The sequence below is a fragment of the Leptidea sinapis genome, chromosome 31, assembly GCF_905404315.1.
Source record: "Leptidea sinapis chromosome 31, ilLepSina1.1, whole genome shotgun sequence".
Taxonomy (NCBI): Eukaryota; Metazoa; Arthropoda; class Insecta; order Lepidoptera; family Pieridae; genus Leptidea; species Leptidea sinapis.
In genome coordinates this window covers 3,294,703-3,310,839 of record NC_066295.1, presented here as the reverse complement: position 1 = coordinate 3,310,839, position 16,137 = coordinate 3,294,703, and the positions used below count along the sequence as shown (strand labels likewise).

At 32.8% G+C, this 16,137-nt stretch overlaps 1 protein-coding gene across 1 annotated transcript in view; it reads left to right on the top strand.

Moving 5' to 3' along the window:
- LOC126974009 (rabphilin-3A) overlaps positions 1–13,672 on the top strand; it is a 31,396-nt gene extending 17,724 nt beyond the window's left edge. Inside the window, exons 6-9 of the mRNA XM_050821366.1 lie at positions 6,310–6,664; positions 10,090–10,234; positions 11,710–11,943; positions 12,897–13,672. Coding sequence (XP_050677323.1) covers positions 6,310–6,664; positions 10,090–10,234; positions 11,710–11,943; positions 12,897–13,194 — 1,032 coding nt within the window. The 3' untranslated portion in view covers positions 13,195–13,672. The remainder of the gene's footprint in view (positions 1–6,309; positions 6,665–10,089; positions 10,235–11,709; positions 11,944–12,896) is intronic.
- The last annotated feature ends 2,465 nt before the right edge of the window (positions 13,673–16,137 follow it).

The window sequence follows — 16,137 nt, the reverse complement described above, 5'->3', positions numbered from 1 at the left end:
AGGTTTGTAAGGATAGAAGCAAATGGAATTCTATTGTCTCTGTCTACCCCGACGGGAACAAGGCGTGAGTGTGTGAATGTATGTGTACAGACAGATAACTAACGTTCTTTTAGATCGCCATCAGCGGTCGTGAATGTAATACTTTATTAAGAAACAAGTACAAGATTTCAATGACCGACAGTACAGCTTTCGCCATGGTCGGTTGAACGGCGATCTTCTGGTATACGTTACACACGTAGCCGGCGGCTAATAAACAAAAAATGATTTGACAGTAATTAGAAATGGAACAAACAAAAGAACAATTCGAAATCTGTAAAAAAATTTATAGATATGTACTTAAGTTGTTCGAAATTACCTAAACTAAAATCAAAATAAAACTCTTGCTTCCAGGAAACTGTGAAAACAAGTTAAAATAAACTATTTTATCGGATTATAAAAACATTTTAATCGAATTTAGTCAAAGTCCACTCATTCAGTCATGCAATATTATACATACCTCCTGCTACTCAGTTCAAATTCTAATACATTTTAAAGTTTTGTCTAATTTGAATGTGAATCGTCTAGTACCTGGCAAACTTTCACAAAATGCACATATTACTTTTAGTTTCAGAGAATGCAAGGTATTAAAAAACTTTTATTGGGCTTTTGCCAAAAGCTGGGTAACACCAGCTGACTTTAGCAATAAAAAAAATATTAAAATACCGGTAAAGCAAAAAATGTGCTGCACCATTTGACAATTTTTAGATAACTTTAACAGTTGGCCGAACCGTCCAATCTTCGCCGTGAAAAAGCTTATCCCTATTAGGTAAATTGTTTCACATGGTTTTCATAATTAAAATATACTGCAAGGTGTATTTATATATGAATTCTGAAAACTATGTTTATTCTTATCATAGTTTTATTCATTTATTTTATTTATGAAATTAATAGAAAAAAATAATAATTTAAGTTCGTTTTCTTAATCAAAGTGGTACCTAGATCGTGCTTATTTTGTTTATTTTTATAAAAAAAGGAGGAAAAGCGAGTGTACACCTAGTATTAAGTGATAACCGCCGCCCACGTTCTCTTGCAACACTAGAGCAAACACAGGAGCATTGCCGGCCCATATAGACCAGGGTCGATAATTTTTTAAGCCAAAATAATAAATAGTAGGATGAAACCCATTGGAAAAGGACGAGAATATAACAAACATGAAAGGAAAAAATAAATTACGGGCGATCTGAGGTCGGGAAGTGGAAAAGGGAGGGTGTTTTAGGGTAAAAAACGGTTTATCAATATTAAATCGCAAATTTGTAGGTAATAAAAAGATCTACAACTTTTGTATTCACACTTTTACACATAACCTCAATTTTATGTGAAAAAACAAAAAACCAAGTTTTTGTTTTTATATTTCTATCTTTTACAAAAGAAAATTTTTTTTCACGAAATATTGTAAAAAGTTACCTTTTTATGTCCCAAATGCACTGTAATTTATTTGAATATTTTTTCACCTTATTTTGACTCAAATAATCGGAAAATAACCCTTATTTTCAATCGAAAACTCACCCGACAAAATATCAGCTTTTTTTAAAAAGTTTATGTGCTTTCTATTCGTTGTAATCTTTACTTACCGATGGTGTAAAAAAATATACATTACAATGGTAAATGTTTTGAAAATTTAAGCCCTTCAAAAGGCATTTTGCCACTAAGTTTTATCCTACTATTTTTTTTTTTCACTTTTTATCATTTTCAAAGGCTTCTGCACTGGTCTACGCGCTTTTAAATATTTAATGTTTTTGCACCCTTAAAAGATTTTTTGCTGCTAAGTAAAATTGATAACGTACCACAGAAGGTACCACAGAATAGGTAAAAGACATACTGTTCTGTGGTAGGTACCTATAGTAATTTGACTTGTTGCGATGATGAATTCACTTTGGTATTGCTTTTTCAAAAACATATGTCTGATTTCTGTACAAAAAAAAAAGCCAGATGGTTTAAAACACAAGGTATCCAAACAGACGCATTCACGCTTTCAATAGTCGCAGCTTTTAGTAGAAATTGTTACAGCATTTCCATGAAAATATATAATAAATTTCCTAATGAATTGAAAGATTTACCTTTAAAGGTTTTTAAAAGAAGACTGCATCAATGGTTATTAAATAAATGCTTCTATAGTTTAAATGAATTTTTAAATACAATATGAATTATTATTATGAACTAGTCTATTTGGTCCTAATATATTTTAATTTTATAATTTAGTGGCATTAAATTTTTTTAAATTGAACATAGGTACTAAATGAATTATTAAATTATTTACATCTTATATTATAATATCTTTAAATTTTATTAATATTAATGATAGAATTGTGAAATCCGACATGTTTCAGTATAACAATAGTGTATTGGAACTTAGACAACTCATTACATATTTTGCATGTCAATAGACGAAACATATTGGATAATTGATAATATTATGTTAACATCTACATGTTTCTTGCAAATTAAATTTCATTTCAAATTTCAAATTTTATTGAACCTAATAATGTGCTCTACGGATCAACCTGTCCTGAATTATAACGTAATAAATGACACTAAGACGTTGTCATTGAAACATAATGAAACTGAAATATTCTCGGATATATTTCTTCGGAGCGATCCAATTGAATTAGTCTGCGAAAGGCTCTTGATAGAATTTTATTGATTAATTACAAGTTAATTGTGGAGGCGCTCTTGTGACGTCAACACAGAGATGAGATAATATCTATCTACCTTTCACAGGCGCTTGTAATATTCGATATTTTACTCACCATTAATTATTAATAAACAAGATATTAAGTAATATTTCATTCAATCCTGACTCTCTAATAAACCATACATACCATGCCATACCATGTTATGTGGATTAAAAAAAGCTTAAATCATTAATTATACGTCTAGATAGACTGAGACAAAAAGGCATAAAAGGCATATTTTTTCTCAAAATTGATTCCTTTAGAATTATTTTTGATGTCATTTCAAATATACTAGATACTACTACTACTAGGAAACAGTTGGACAGATGTGAAAACGTCGAAAAAATGAGGTTCCTCTATTTTGAGCAATGCACGCACACTAACATTAAAAGACATACAAATCTCGAGAGTAGGACGTAGCTTGTCACGCACACTAAACTAATAAACCTGGCCTACTTTCATCGGTTGACTAGCAGCAAAAGGCTCTATATATGTAGATTCTAGACGTACCTACCTATAAATTATCTAAAGAAAAAAGATATCACGATTACGTCCCATAGATCGCTTATTGAAATATCAAAAGCAGGAATTAGATTAGGAGATATCAAGTTAAACTCGCCAACTTATAAATCGCATTGAATGTAGAGATCACTGTCCACTGAATTATTACGGATACCAAGGATACCAGGAGGTCGTATACGTTTGGTTACTGCCTGTTAAATTATATTCATTTTTATACACTTTATATTAGCTTCACTTGTATGTTTGTATGTATGTTTGTAACTGACTCCTTTGACCCACTTTAAACGGCCAGATTTCATTCAAACTTTGTAGATTTATTGAGTACTGATGACAATGACTGATGACAATTTGATTAGATTATTCCATTGTTCAATTTGCAAACTAAGATTTTTGTCAATTTATATAATTTTTATCTATAGTCAATAAGGCAGGAATTGATGTTAAAATACTTAATAGTTTAAAAAAAACTAAACACTCGCTTTATATAAAATTCAACTAAAAATAGAAAATATTTTTTTTTTCTATTTTTTAAACTATTATTTATTAGTTTTAGCATTGTGTCCAGTAACGTAACAAAATCTAGTCTGTATGAGCTCGCTTTTACGTTAACTACATATTACTTGATGAAGACATTTGTACATTTTTGGATTTGAATCCATTACCGAACATGCGTTTCGCAAATTCTTGTACAGATAGCAACTTACTTAAATTTTTGTTACTTCTGGCATTTACTAATTTGTTATACTTATTGCATATTAAAACAGAAATAGTGCATTAATCATAAATTTTAACCATTTAATAAAACCGCAGATTCCTCTCGATCCCGCAGTGGAATCTTATGAGAAGAAGTATATTAATATGTTGGGCCATAATCAGAATTACTGGGTCTGGCCACTTGTTTTATTACAAATCAAATAGAACCCATTCCCATACGAAACTTAAAATTTGATCACTTGCGAGATTTCAAATGTTTCTCGCGTATATTTTACGTAAAGAGCTGCTTCATAGCCGCTCTAAGCATTTGATCTAGTTTAAGATTATCTTATACTATATAAAATTCTCGTGTCACAATGTTCGTTCCAGTACTCCTCCGAAACGGCTTGACCTATTCTCATGAAATTTTGTGAGCATATTGAGTAGGTCTGAGAATCGGCCAACATCTATTTGTCATACCCCTAAATGTTAAGGGTGGTCCACACGAAATTTATTTTTTTATTTTTTTGACATTTTTTTTAAAATTAATTTGATTATGAGTCAGCATTAAGAAATACATACATCTTCAAATTTTCACCCATCTACGATCAACAGTTACTTTTGTATCGCGATTTTAATATCGGCAATACAACGTTTGCTGGGTCAGCTAGTCTTATATATAAAATTCTCGTGTCACAATGTTCGTTCCCGTACTCCTCCGAAACGGCTTGACCGATTCTCATGAAATTTTGTGAGCATATTGAGTAGGTCTGAGAATCGGCCAACATCTATTTTTCATACCGCTAAATGTTAAGGGTAGTCCAGACGAAATTTTATTTTAATTTTTTTGACATTTTTTTTTAAATTGTTTGATTATGAGTCAGCATTAAAAAATACATACAATTTCAAATTTTCACCCATCTACGCTCAACATTTACTTTTGTATCGCGATTTTAATATCGGCAATACAACGTTTGCTGGGTCAGCTAGTTTAGATATAGATTTTATGTCATCCATCAATCTCGTAACCGTATAAGTATGCCTTTCAATATCTCGATTTTTATTTACTCATATTTATGTGAAAAAAATATATATAGGGAGTAGAAGCGTTTTATATAGGTACATAGATGTATACGAAACGCTTACGAGTATCTGTCACATTCATACAAATACCAATCTAGAAACACCACAGCGAGATAAATTGATTGATTAATTAGATTTTAAAGACTTCCGTAGATCGGTTATTGAAATGCCAAATGTAGGAAATTAATAATAATCTATCACCACAGCCAATATCAGACAGGGCAAATTATAACGTAAAGTGACATGTTATGAGAGGAAATAATCCATTTAAAAGCAAATACAGGACAATGGATTATATTAATCTTGATCTTTCTTACGTCTCTTGAAAATCAGACGTGCTCTACTTCTTCAAGAAAAAAGTTAGCATCCCTAGACTTGGAGTCGTATTTAATAATTGTCCTTCGCCATCTTAGTGTCTTGCATCACGTCCAATAGAATAGAAACACTTTATTAGCAATAAGAAAACACACACAAAATCACAAAAATTTACAATATCAACAAATATTATAAAAAAAAAAAAAACAAATAGAAATAAAAAAAAAGAGTACCTATTAGTTTTCAAGAGATCATGGGCAGTGTAGATTGCTCATCATCAAATGGCACTCAAACCTTTTTGTCCTCCTATTCCAAAAAAGTAAAATAGATATATCAATGGTTATGTCTGAGAATTTATACACTCACCTTCTGACTCGTCAACACAATTTGTTGATTAACAATTTATTTATTTTTTTAATTGAAAGTATTATATCTACACCTTTTGGCCATTGACAGACGCGATGGGATAATACGATCGGACGAGCAAACTGCTTATCTGATAACAATCTTACAACGTCAAAAGAATATAGCAACATTGCAGACTTTGTAGATGGGTATACTTGCTTTTGTGTTGAAGGTGCTTTAAAGAAATTGAATTTCCTAGTTTTGTGCGATTTAAGAATTTGACAAAAGGCTTATGTGTTATCATTACAAATTTAATTTGTATCAAAATTAATGGACGATGCGAGTCTCGAATCCGTCCGAGTGACGCATCGACCGCAATCTTGGTATGTCTTGTTCAACTCACAGGTTGTGAGCTTAGCTAGACTTCGGCACCTACTTTATACAGTTGATAACTTGCTCATCCCAATAACTTCATATTAGGAAATTGACTTGAGATGTTGCTCTTGTAAATTTAAATTTAAATGGTTCAAAGAGATGCGGGTTCGAGTCCCGCGTCGTCCAGGAATTTTGGTACAAATCAAATTTGTATATTAAATTCCAGAATTGGGATATATCACATTAACAGATTATAATATTCCAGCTGGACAGTCATTACGATTGGAGCGAAACTGAAATACTTACCCACGGCGTCAGCGGACTGAGTCTCAACAGAACCGACCGCGACAGTTCAAACACGCGCTCAGGCGGCCTCAAACGAACAGGCAGTAAAGGCAGTGCTTACAGTCTGCGCAGTACTCGTAAAGAGACAAAGCCCACTCAACCAGACAGACAGCCCGTCATACCAGATGCCGGCTTGGGTACGTTAGAAGTGCGGCTTGCCTATGACAACGGTACATCGTCGCTTGCTGTGACAGTTTTGCGGGCGAGAGCCCTCATCGGAATGGATATGACAGGCCTGTCCGATCCGTTTTGCAGATTGGAGATTTTGCCGAGAGGTAAGGAATAATTTATACACTTTTATTATCAAGTTCCAGTCACTGTTCAGGCAGTATCTATAAATAAATTTTAATGTTTTATTAAAAAAATGGCTCTGTCGTAAAACCTACTGCTACTTGACACCTGAATATCTAAGTGTTCCGACTGCCTGGGACTAGATTATGATTATTTTATAGCAACAATGACGTTCTATTATGTATAGAACGTTATTGTATAGCAATAACAATGACGGTACGATATTGTATGTTTTATGAGTCTCGTGCCAGAGTGTGGCAACTCAACATCTCCTCGGAGGATGCCTCGTGTAGAGGCAAAACACGTGTCGAAGAATATAGATAAAACTTTGCGGAATTTACAATCAATAAATATAACAAAATTTGGATTGTATATTTTATTAAAAAGAGCGCAAAGGAGAATGCTGAGAGAGTTTCTTGCGCCGTTTCTTCTCTCTCAAAGCACTCTCATTTCGTTCCTAAACAGTACAGGTGGTAGTGTTTGAAGTAAAACCAAAAATAATTCATAAGGAATCAATTTTGAGATAATAAATGCAAAATTATATATACATGCTTATATACTCGTATGTAATATATAATTATTGACACTTGGTACAATTTAAGCTAATGTTGTAATATTTTTTTGTTTTTTTAGTGAAATCACTTTATTTTGTTTGTTTTGACTGAGCTGTCGATATCGGCTATTTAATGCTTCTTAGATAATTTATACGTCTAGATAGACTGTGGCAGCTGTGATGACATCGAAAAAATAGCGCCAAACAGTTGACCCCTATTTTCAGCAACGCACGAAAACTAAAACTAAGTGACATACTTATTGCGAGTGTAAGACGTAGCTTGTCATGTAACAGTAACCTAAACCTGGCCTGTTTTCATGAGTTGCCTAACAGTAAGAGGCGCTTCCTAGACGTATAAATTATCTTAGTTATGATTTTTGGTGTTATGCTCGGGTCTATTTACTACCACTTCGGAAAAGGTTGAGTTTTAATGAGAAGTAGTGGCAAGAAGCTCATTGCCATTCTTTTAAATAAACATTAACAGCTTTATCATTTAACAAATCATTTCAATTACAATATAATTTCCAAAGTGTTGATTGCATCAGTTTGCAATGGCGCCGTAAGCTTTCTACCGTAAAGCAGTAATGTGTTTCGGTCTGAATGGAGCCGTATGTTGTCAAATTACTGGGCAAATGAGACTTATACTAATACAATACTCAATCTCAAGGAGACGAGCGTAATTGTAGTGCCGCTCAAAATTTTTGGGTTTTTCAATAATCCTGAGCGGCACTGCATCGTTAATAACATTTTAAATGAGAAAATGTTTTGAGTTTTGAAATAAATATTCTTATCTGAAAAGCTCAAGATCAAGCTGTTCAATCAAAATACTACCATGCCATGAAAAGATAAAACTTGCAATATTAAGTGAAGAATATTTTAACGAAAATTTTAAAGTGATTAAAAAAAACGATAGTAACAAAGTATGTACCCGCAGTATTCGGGAGTCAAAACTACTTTTACCTAGATTTTCTAATGGCTATGGTAGAAATAAACTAAATTACAAGGTACCATTTCTAATAAATAAACTTCCTACATCCTTAAAACAGGAGATAACAATAAAAAATTTAAAAGTGAAATTAAAAAAATATTATCTTGATAATTACATAATAAATAGATAAGTATGTAACACAAACATCCTGTATATGTCGTAATAAAACTACCTTACCCTCAACAGAGAACAATAATACACAAACGTAAGTGAATTGAAGGGTACTTGTAAATAAGTATGCGGTAAGAACTAGGTTTGTTTGTAATTTTATATAATAAGTTTGTAAAAACTAGGATAAGTGTTTAATATTGTTAATTGTAATAAATGCTTTGAAGTCATATTGTAATTAGTTTGAAGTACTGATATTATGTGATATAGTATATTCTAAGTTTTCTCTTAGTTATTTATAACATGCGACGAGTGTAGTACACGGTAAAATCCGAATGGGTTTATATTTGTACTTAAATTTATGTAAGTCGTAAAATACTTTTTTTGGTGTGTAAAATAAATAAATAAATAATTAATAAAGCAATAAATCGTAACTGAGGTATTTTGTTGCATTGGACGAATATAGTTTTCTTAAATAAGTACTACATAGAAAATATTGGACTTTTATTTATATGATCTAAAAACGACTTGGGGGCCGTTCATAAAATACGTTCCGATACAGGGGGACGGGGGGGGGGGGGGCTGGCCCGGTGGGACAAGATGTGACAAGGGGGGACGGGGGGTATACGGCAACGTGACGTTCGCCGTTTATTATTTATTGACATGAGCGCATGCTCTGTGGCGCGACTCTAGCGGCGCGTTGCGATCCGTCACAACTGGTTTCTTTGTTTTTCCAATACTTGAGAGAGTAAAGTTTCCACGTACCCTGCGCTCTCGATTCAGTAACAAATGAAAGTACTGTTTCTCATGTATTTATTATTATTTTAATCCTTCATTCCCCCCCTATTGTGACGCAGGGTCACAGAAAGTGTGACACAGCGTGACAATAGGGGGGAGGGGGTCAAAAAAACTGATTTTAGTGTGACGTATTTTATGAACGGCCCCTTGTGTCTTTTTCATAAATAATAATTATATTTGTAAAAAAATCCAAAATTAAAAAAAAAACGTTTAAAAAATATTCAGTTGAAAAACGTTTGCCGCCTGACAGAAGCCAACGATAAGGAACCAGTCTGCAACGATATTTCAATGATTACCCGAGTTAGAATTTTGTAACTTAAAATAAATTGATTGATGTAGAAAAATATTATTGATATATAATATAATAATAATTACACACGAGGTATCCACTTAGATATTTATAGTATTGTATTATTTATTTTGATCACCAATAAATCAATAACCATTTAGAAAAAAAAACTCTAACAAATAAAAAAAATATCTACTATATACCGTCACTTCAGAAAAATTAATTTTTAATCACAATTGGTAACAAACTCATTACCACTCTTTTAAATCAATATCAATTTCAATCTATATCTCTTTTCAATCAACTTTTCGTCCAAGCTATTATTAATTTCATATTATGTATCTCCCCAACGTAAATGACATATAAACCATAGGTCCTTTTTTATATTCAGAACTTTTGTTTTGTGCAATACGTAAACTAAATCCATCCAATTCAACCTGAAGATTGCCATCACGATGATATACTCCGGCGATCTTGACTAGATCGTCGGTCCATCTTGTGGGAGGCCTACAAACACTACGTCTTCCGGAACTTTACGATAGTAATTTGGGATACCAACGGCCAACTGTCCGTCGAGCTATGTGCCTGCCAACTACCACTTCAGTTTCGCAACCATCTCAAACATATTTCGTAAACCGAATATTATCAACTAATTCTAAAATTTTACTTTCAGAAGGTACATATTCAAATAGGCTCCGAACAAAAACAGTGCACAAAACGAAGAATCCTGAATTCAATGAGACTCTTCACTTCTTTGGCCTCACAGAATCTGATTTGAGTTGCAAATCATTGGAAATTGTTGTATTCGATGATGACAGGTATAGTTTTCTTTTTACAATTTACCACTTCTTCGGAAAAGATTGAGCTTTAATGGCAAATAACTCATTGCCACACTTTTAAATCAAGATTTACAGTTTCATTACCGATTAAGTACTTAATTCTCTTATTTAGATACCTAAATGTAATGTTTACGTTTTTTTATGCAACCTTACTAACTGCTTACTGCAAATATTCATAACTTGTTACTTATTATAAACTCAAATAATATTAAATATTTTTTACTGTTACTTGGACTATGGTATGGTTTAAGCACTTAATCGGGCAATATCTCTATGAGAGAGATTATAGAGAGAGAGAGAGAGAGAGAGAAGAAATTTACCAGTTAGGGCGAACATGATAATAAGAGGACTTCAGAAGTGCAGTAGGAATGTCAAAAAGACTGTTCACCACCTACTGTCAGTCCTTTTATACAAGTAACTTGCATAGACGTAAATCTATGAACATTTCCACACCACGTTTTTGTAGTACATGTCATATGTTTGTCTTATACGGAATAGATGATTTTTATGCTATTCTGAGGAAAAAGATTTTTCAATAAGGGATAGAATTAATAAAAATTAAAATAGCATACATATACTATACATAATACTTAAGACATCTTTTATTTTTTAATAATAACCAGTTATTATTTATTTATTAAATAATAACATAATTTTATTAATACGTATTCACGTAACGTGAGTCATTCTAGCAACGTGTACCAGGGCATTCATAATATTATGCAGTTTAGAGGTTTAATGTAAATTTTGCATCGGATAAAGCGATTCCGTTGATTCATTTTTTGGAAGCCAAATTAAATTGGAAAATGTGTGTAGTTGCACTGTATCAATAAGAAGATGAAAAGCAGTAATTGAGGCAGTATTCCAAAGATATATGGACCATAATATTAACACCAAAGTATTTATTTACTACTTACTTTTGTTACCATAAGCCTCTTGTATCGAAATATAAGATCTGACTCTGAATGAATCTATGTAATTTAAACGAATTAAATGTTAAATAATTATCAAACTATGGTCATTACTAAATCCTACAAATATTTCCCGAAATTTTACATTCGTCTTATTATCTTGAAGGCAAAATTTTTGAAGGTTTCACTTCTACACAGGGTTTTTAGGGTTCCGTAGCCAAATGGCTAAAACCGTATAGATTAGTCATGTCTGTCGATCTGTCCGTGTATCTCATAACCACTTTTTTCCAAAACTATAAGAACTATACTGTTGAAACGTGGTAAGTAGATGTATTCTGTGTACCGCATTAACATTTTCACACAAAAATAGAAAAAAAACGAACCTCAAAAAGAAAAAAGTTTCAAACCATGAAGGTTCTATGTCAATTCGAAAAACCTATTACAATAAAACGGCAATTTCGTACTTTAACCCCTATTGTTACGAACGCTTTTTTTTTACATATTATGTATAGTAACTTACTAATAAAGTTATAAACTTTATAGATACGGTTGTGACAAAATGGGTTCAGCTGTCGTTGCTCTTCGAGAATGTTCCAAAGCACCAGCTCAGTTACGACTAGCGCTATCCGGGGCAAACAATTCCGAACCAGTCGGGCCTAGACTACTGCTGGCGCTTTGCTACAACACCAGGAGACGAGGACTTGCCGTCACGGTGTGCAGGGCCGCGGAACTTCCGCCACAGGACACCAACGGATATTCCGATCCGTTTGTTAAACTGTGAGTCAGTAGGACTTATTCGATTTAAATTATTAAAGTAAATTAATATCCTTCTCCGCAATAGGTAGTCAAGTAAAAAACGTATTCAAACAGGAGGCTTTATCTTTGTACACGTATAAGATTTATTTTTTGGTAATCAATAATAATTTAAGAACATAGTGATGAAATATACTTCACTTTAGTAACATACATACTTACTGGAAGAAAGTTATCTAAATGTTATTGTAACGATCATTTGTTGATTAGAAAATAATGCAAATAAAGTTTATTTAAAATTCTAAAAAGTTTCATAAAAAAAAGTAATTGTCTTTAAACTACATCTCTTCAATATTCAAGAAATATAAAAAATAAGAAAAGTTTAATCGAGTTTCAGCTTGGGTTTAAAAATGATTTCAAAATTTGAACTCAGTTCCCCCGAAATCGATCTCATTAAGTTCGATATTCCAGAAGGAATCTCAACTCTCAAGACGCTTACGTCTTGAATACTACTTTTATTAGGAAGCTCCTTGCAATACCGAATACCAGACAATTTCATAGTTTCATAGTATATAATATCAGATGCCATAATATAATATTAATAATAAAAATAAATACTTATGGCGAATTTAAGATGGCCGCATTCAAAAATAAATTAATTTATGTTTATTGAAATAGTTTTACAAATCAGACTAAAAAATTGTCAATCAGTTTGGCATTTTGACACTAAAATCAATGTTAAGATAACGCCAGGTGTGTTTCGGGATATTAATAATGTGTCAATAAGGGTCACTTCATCAGTTACTTTGTTTTTTGACAATAACCCCCTTATTTATAATGGTCCGCTAACTTTAAACAGCCGCTAAGGAATTTTTTTTCTCATTCTGACTTAGGTCAAGAGAAGAAGACTAGCAATGCTTTAAGTTAGCAGACTATTATGAATAAGGGGGTAAAACTTTTGTGTTTTCACATTCTAGTCACTTAGATCCAGATCCATGCCACAAGAAACACAAGACCTCCATAAAATGGCGCAACTTGAATCCTGTTTGGAACGAGGGTTTCTTTTTCGAGACGCGGTTGACTGATCTTTCCCGCCAAAGTTTGTCATTGACAGTCTGGGACAAAGACTATGGCAAGCCGAACGACTTTCTTGGCAGTCTTGTTTTGGGCACTAGCAGTAAAGGAAGAAGGTTGAAACACTGGATGGATTGCATTAAGTTCCCCGATCACCGGCATGAGCAATGGCATTCACTAACAGATACTCAGCATATTTAGTTTATCCTACCTATATGAAATAGTTAATATTCGATATTTGTGTTTTTCAATAGAAATCTAGTTACTCGATAAAAATGATACACATTTTGTATTTAATTTTAATTGTGATTATGAGGAAAAGATAAGCTCAACGCAGAAAGCGAGAGCTAATTAACACTTTTATCTATACTTATGCTCGGTTGTTAATAAACACGAAGTATAGTTATTCCAAGTTTAAAATTTTGTCACAACAGAATCACATGACAGGGAGAAGTAATTCACTTTACTTTGCGTTTATAAGTAACACAGTTCGAGACTATCATAGATAGAAGAAAATTAACATAAATGAGTATAACGTGCCAATTTAGTAAGTTTATATATTACTTATAAGAACCTTATTATGATAGTTTGTATCAAACAATGTACGTTGCGTGTGTAATTATTGTTGTAAAAAATTAAACAGTTCTACTGTTTTATATATATTCGGAATTTCATAACAATGGATGTACTTAAATAAAATAAAAAATCTATTTAAACCTGAAAATTTTATAAAATTATTACTAATAATAAAACATGATTTCTCATTGAATGTGCTTTTGTCTACTCAATAAATTATGGGCAAGAGAAAATATTCGGGCACGCAAGAACACAAACCCTAATCCTGCGGACATCAACAGTTTTTGTAAAATATTATAATTTTACACTGTAGTCTTACAGTTATTAATAGCATTTGAAAGTTCACGTAATTTGAAACGTTTGGAAATACGCGCCTATACAGCGGTGAACACAGAACTATCTTTCTATGTTCCTAGGCGGTGACGTCTTAAAACAACATTGTTTCTGATCAGAAGTGTAATTAAAAAGCTTTTAAATTAACGTAATCCAAAGATACATATCTTGATATATGGACATCCATATATCAATCTAGCTTAATCAAATGAATTGGCATCTTCCTTGAAAATATGACGATATATGTAATATATAAACTATTTTATCTAATTTATCTATTTTTATTAAATTTTACGCCCTGCCCATTACAATACAGTACTGCTCAGGATTCTTGAAAAACTCAAAAACTCTGAGTGGCACTACAATTATTGCGCTTGTCACATTGACACATAAGATGTTAAGTCTCATCTATGGCGCCCTTGAGACCGAATCTCAGTATTGCTTACACCTTACTCCTTCATGGCAGAAATAGGCGCCGTTGTGATACCCATAATCTAGCCGGCATCCTGAGCAAAGGAATCTCCCGCTGGAACCTGTCCCATCCTTTTATCTTAAAAAAGTTAGTAAAGTCACAAGATGGACCGACGCGACGATCTAGTCCATGCCGCCGGAATAGGTTGGATGAGGGCAGCACAGGATCATGAAGATCTTTGTAGGGGGGCTTTGTCCAGAGGTGGACGTCTTCCGGCTGAAATGATGATGACGATGAGTCTGAGGAATGAAAAAATATATTCTATCCCACATTTTTCATCTTTTATATTTAAATTAATAAGAAACTCAATATTGCTGTTATACAAAATTTGCATTAAATTAAATTTGGTGTCAGCCACATGGGAAAGATAATATCGTTTCGATAACTCTGCGCGGTGGCCATCTTGGATTTCAAACCTAATCCTAAATTAATTTTTTGCTACCCCAAGAAACTGACCCCAAATTCTACGAAACAATATTTATATTTTTACAATAATAATTTTGCGGCTTCCACATTGGATTTTAAAATGATCCCGAATTCATTCTGTGTTGTTCTCTGCCACCCCGAGAACTTTGTGCTCTAAAAATTGTTAGAATTTAATTAAAGAAGATTAGAAAAATAGCATAACAATAAGTAAGCCCTGTAAGTAGCCCTCAGACATATTAAAATCTAGAATGGAAATACCAGTAAATACTTAAAAAACCGAAATCTTTTCTACAGTTTGGGATGTTCCATAGCTTATTGAAAACATTACACGACTCTACAAAAAAATTTTCGTTCTTTGTCCTAAAGTTTATACTATTATTTTCCAGTTAGTTATGCACAAAAACGAAAAGAAAATACCTTTTTTCGGTATAAAGTTTGCTTTTGTGATAGTTATAATAATAATACTCATTTTTAAATTTTTTCATAAATTTTAATTGATTTTAATATTTTTAAAAAGACCGCGCGGTGAGAGTGGGGTATTAACGTTTACACTGTGCCGCTAGATGGCACCCGAGTGATAAACAACCATCAGGTGTTAATTACAAGCCCAGAATAACTTAAAATGTCGTCACGAAAGTGCAAATACGATGCTGATGCATTTTGTTTTATATGTGGTCAATTTATTAAAGTTCGAGACGTGAAATATGAACTAAAGACATCTCACGTTCTCTGTGAAGCCTATGAAGCATATTTTGACTGTCCTGTACGGAATCAAGATAAGCCATGGGCTTCACATGTTGCTTGTAGTTATTGTAAAAGGTGTTTGGAAGGTAAGCAAAAGTAATGAATCCAAAATAATAGACATATTAATTTTTATTTTTATATTTTTAGGTTGGTATCGAGGTGAGAAAAGGTCTATGAAATTTGTAATACCAAGGATTTGGCGAGAACCAAAAGACCATATTACTGACTGCTACTTTTGTATGGTGAATCCGAGTAAAAGATGTAGAGGTAAAAATGCAAAACCTATTGAATATCCTGACCTCGAATCTTCTTCTGCTCCAATTGCTCACGACCTGACACGACCAGTACCTGAGCCACCAAAAAAATTATCGCAGAAAAGTGGCTCAGCTTTTAGTTCTTATAAAAGTAATTCCGACAAGAAGTTTTTGCCTACACCTGAACAACCAAAACACTATCTCATTACTTCAGAAGATTTTAACGATCTAATTAGAGATTTAAATTTGCCAAAAAATAAAGCAGAGCTTCTAGGCTCTCGGTTAAAACAGTGGAATTTGCTTGATGATGTTAAGATCACGGATCAGCGGACTAGGCAT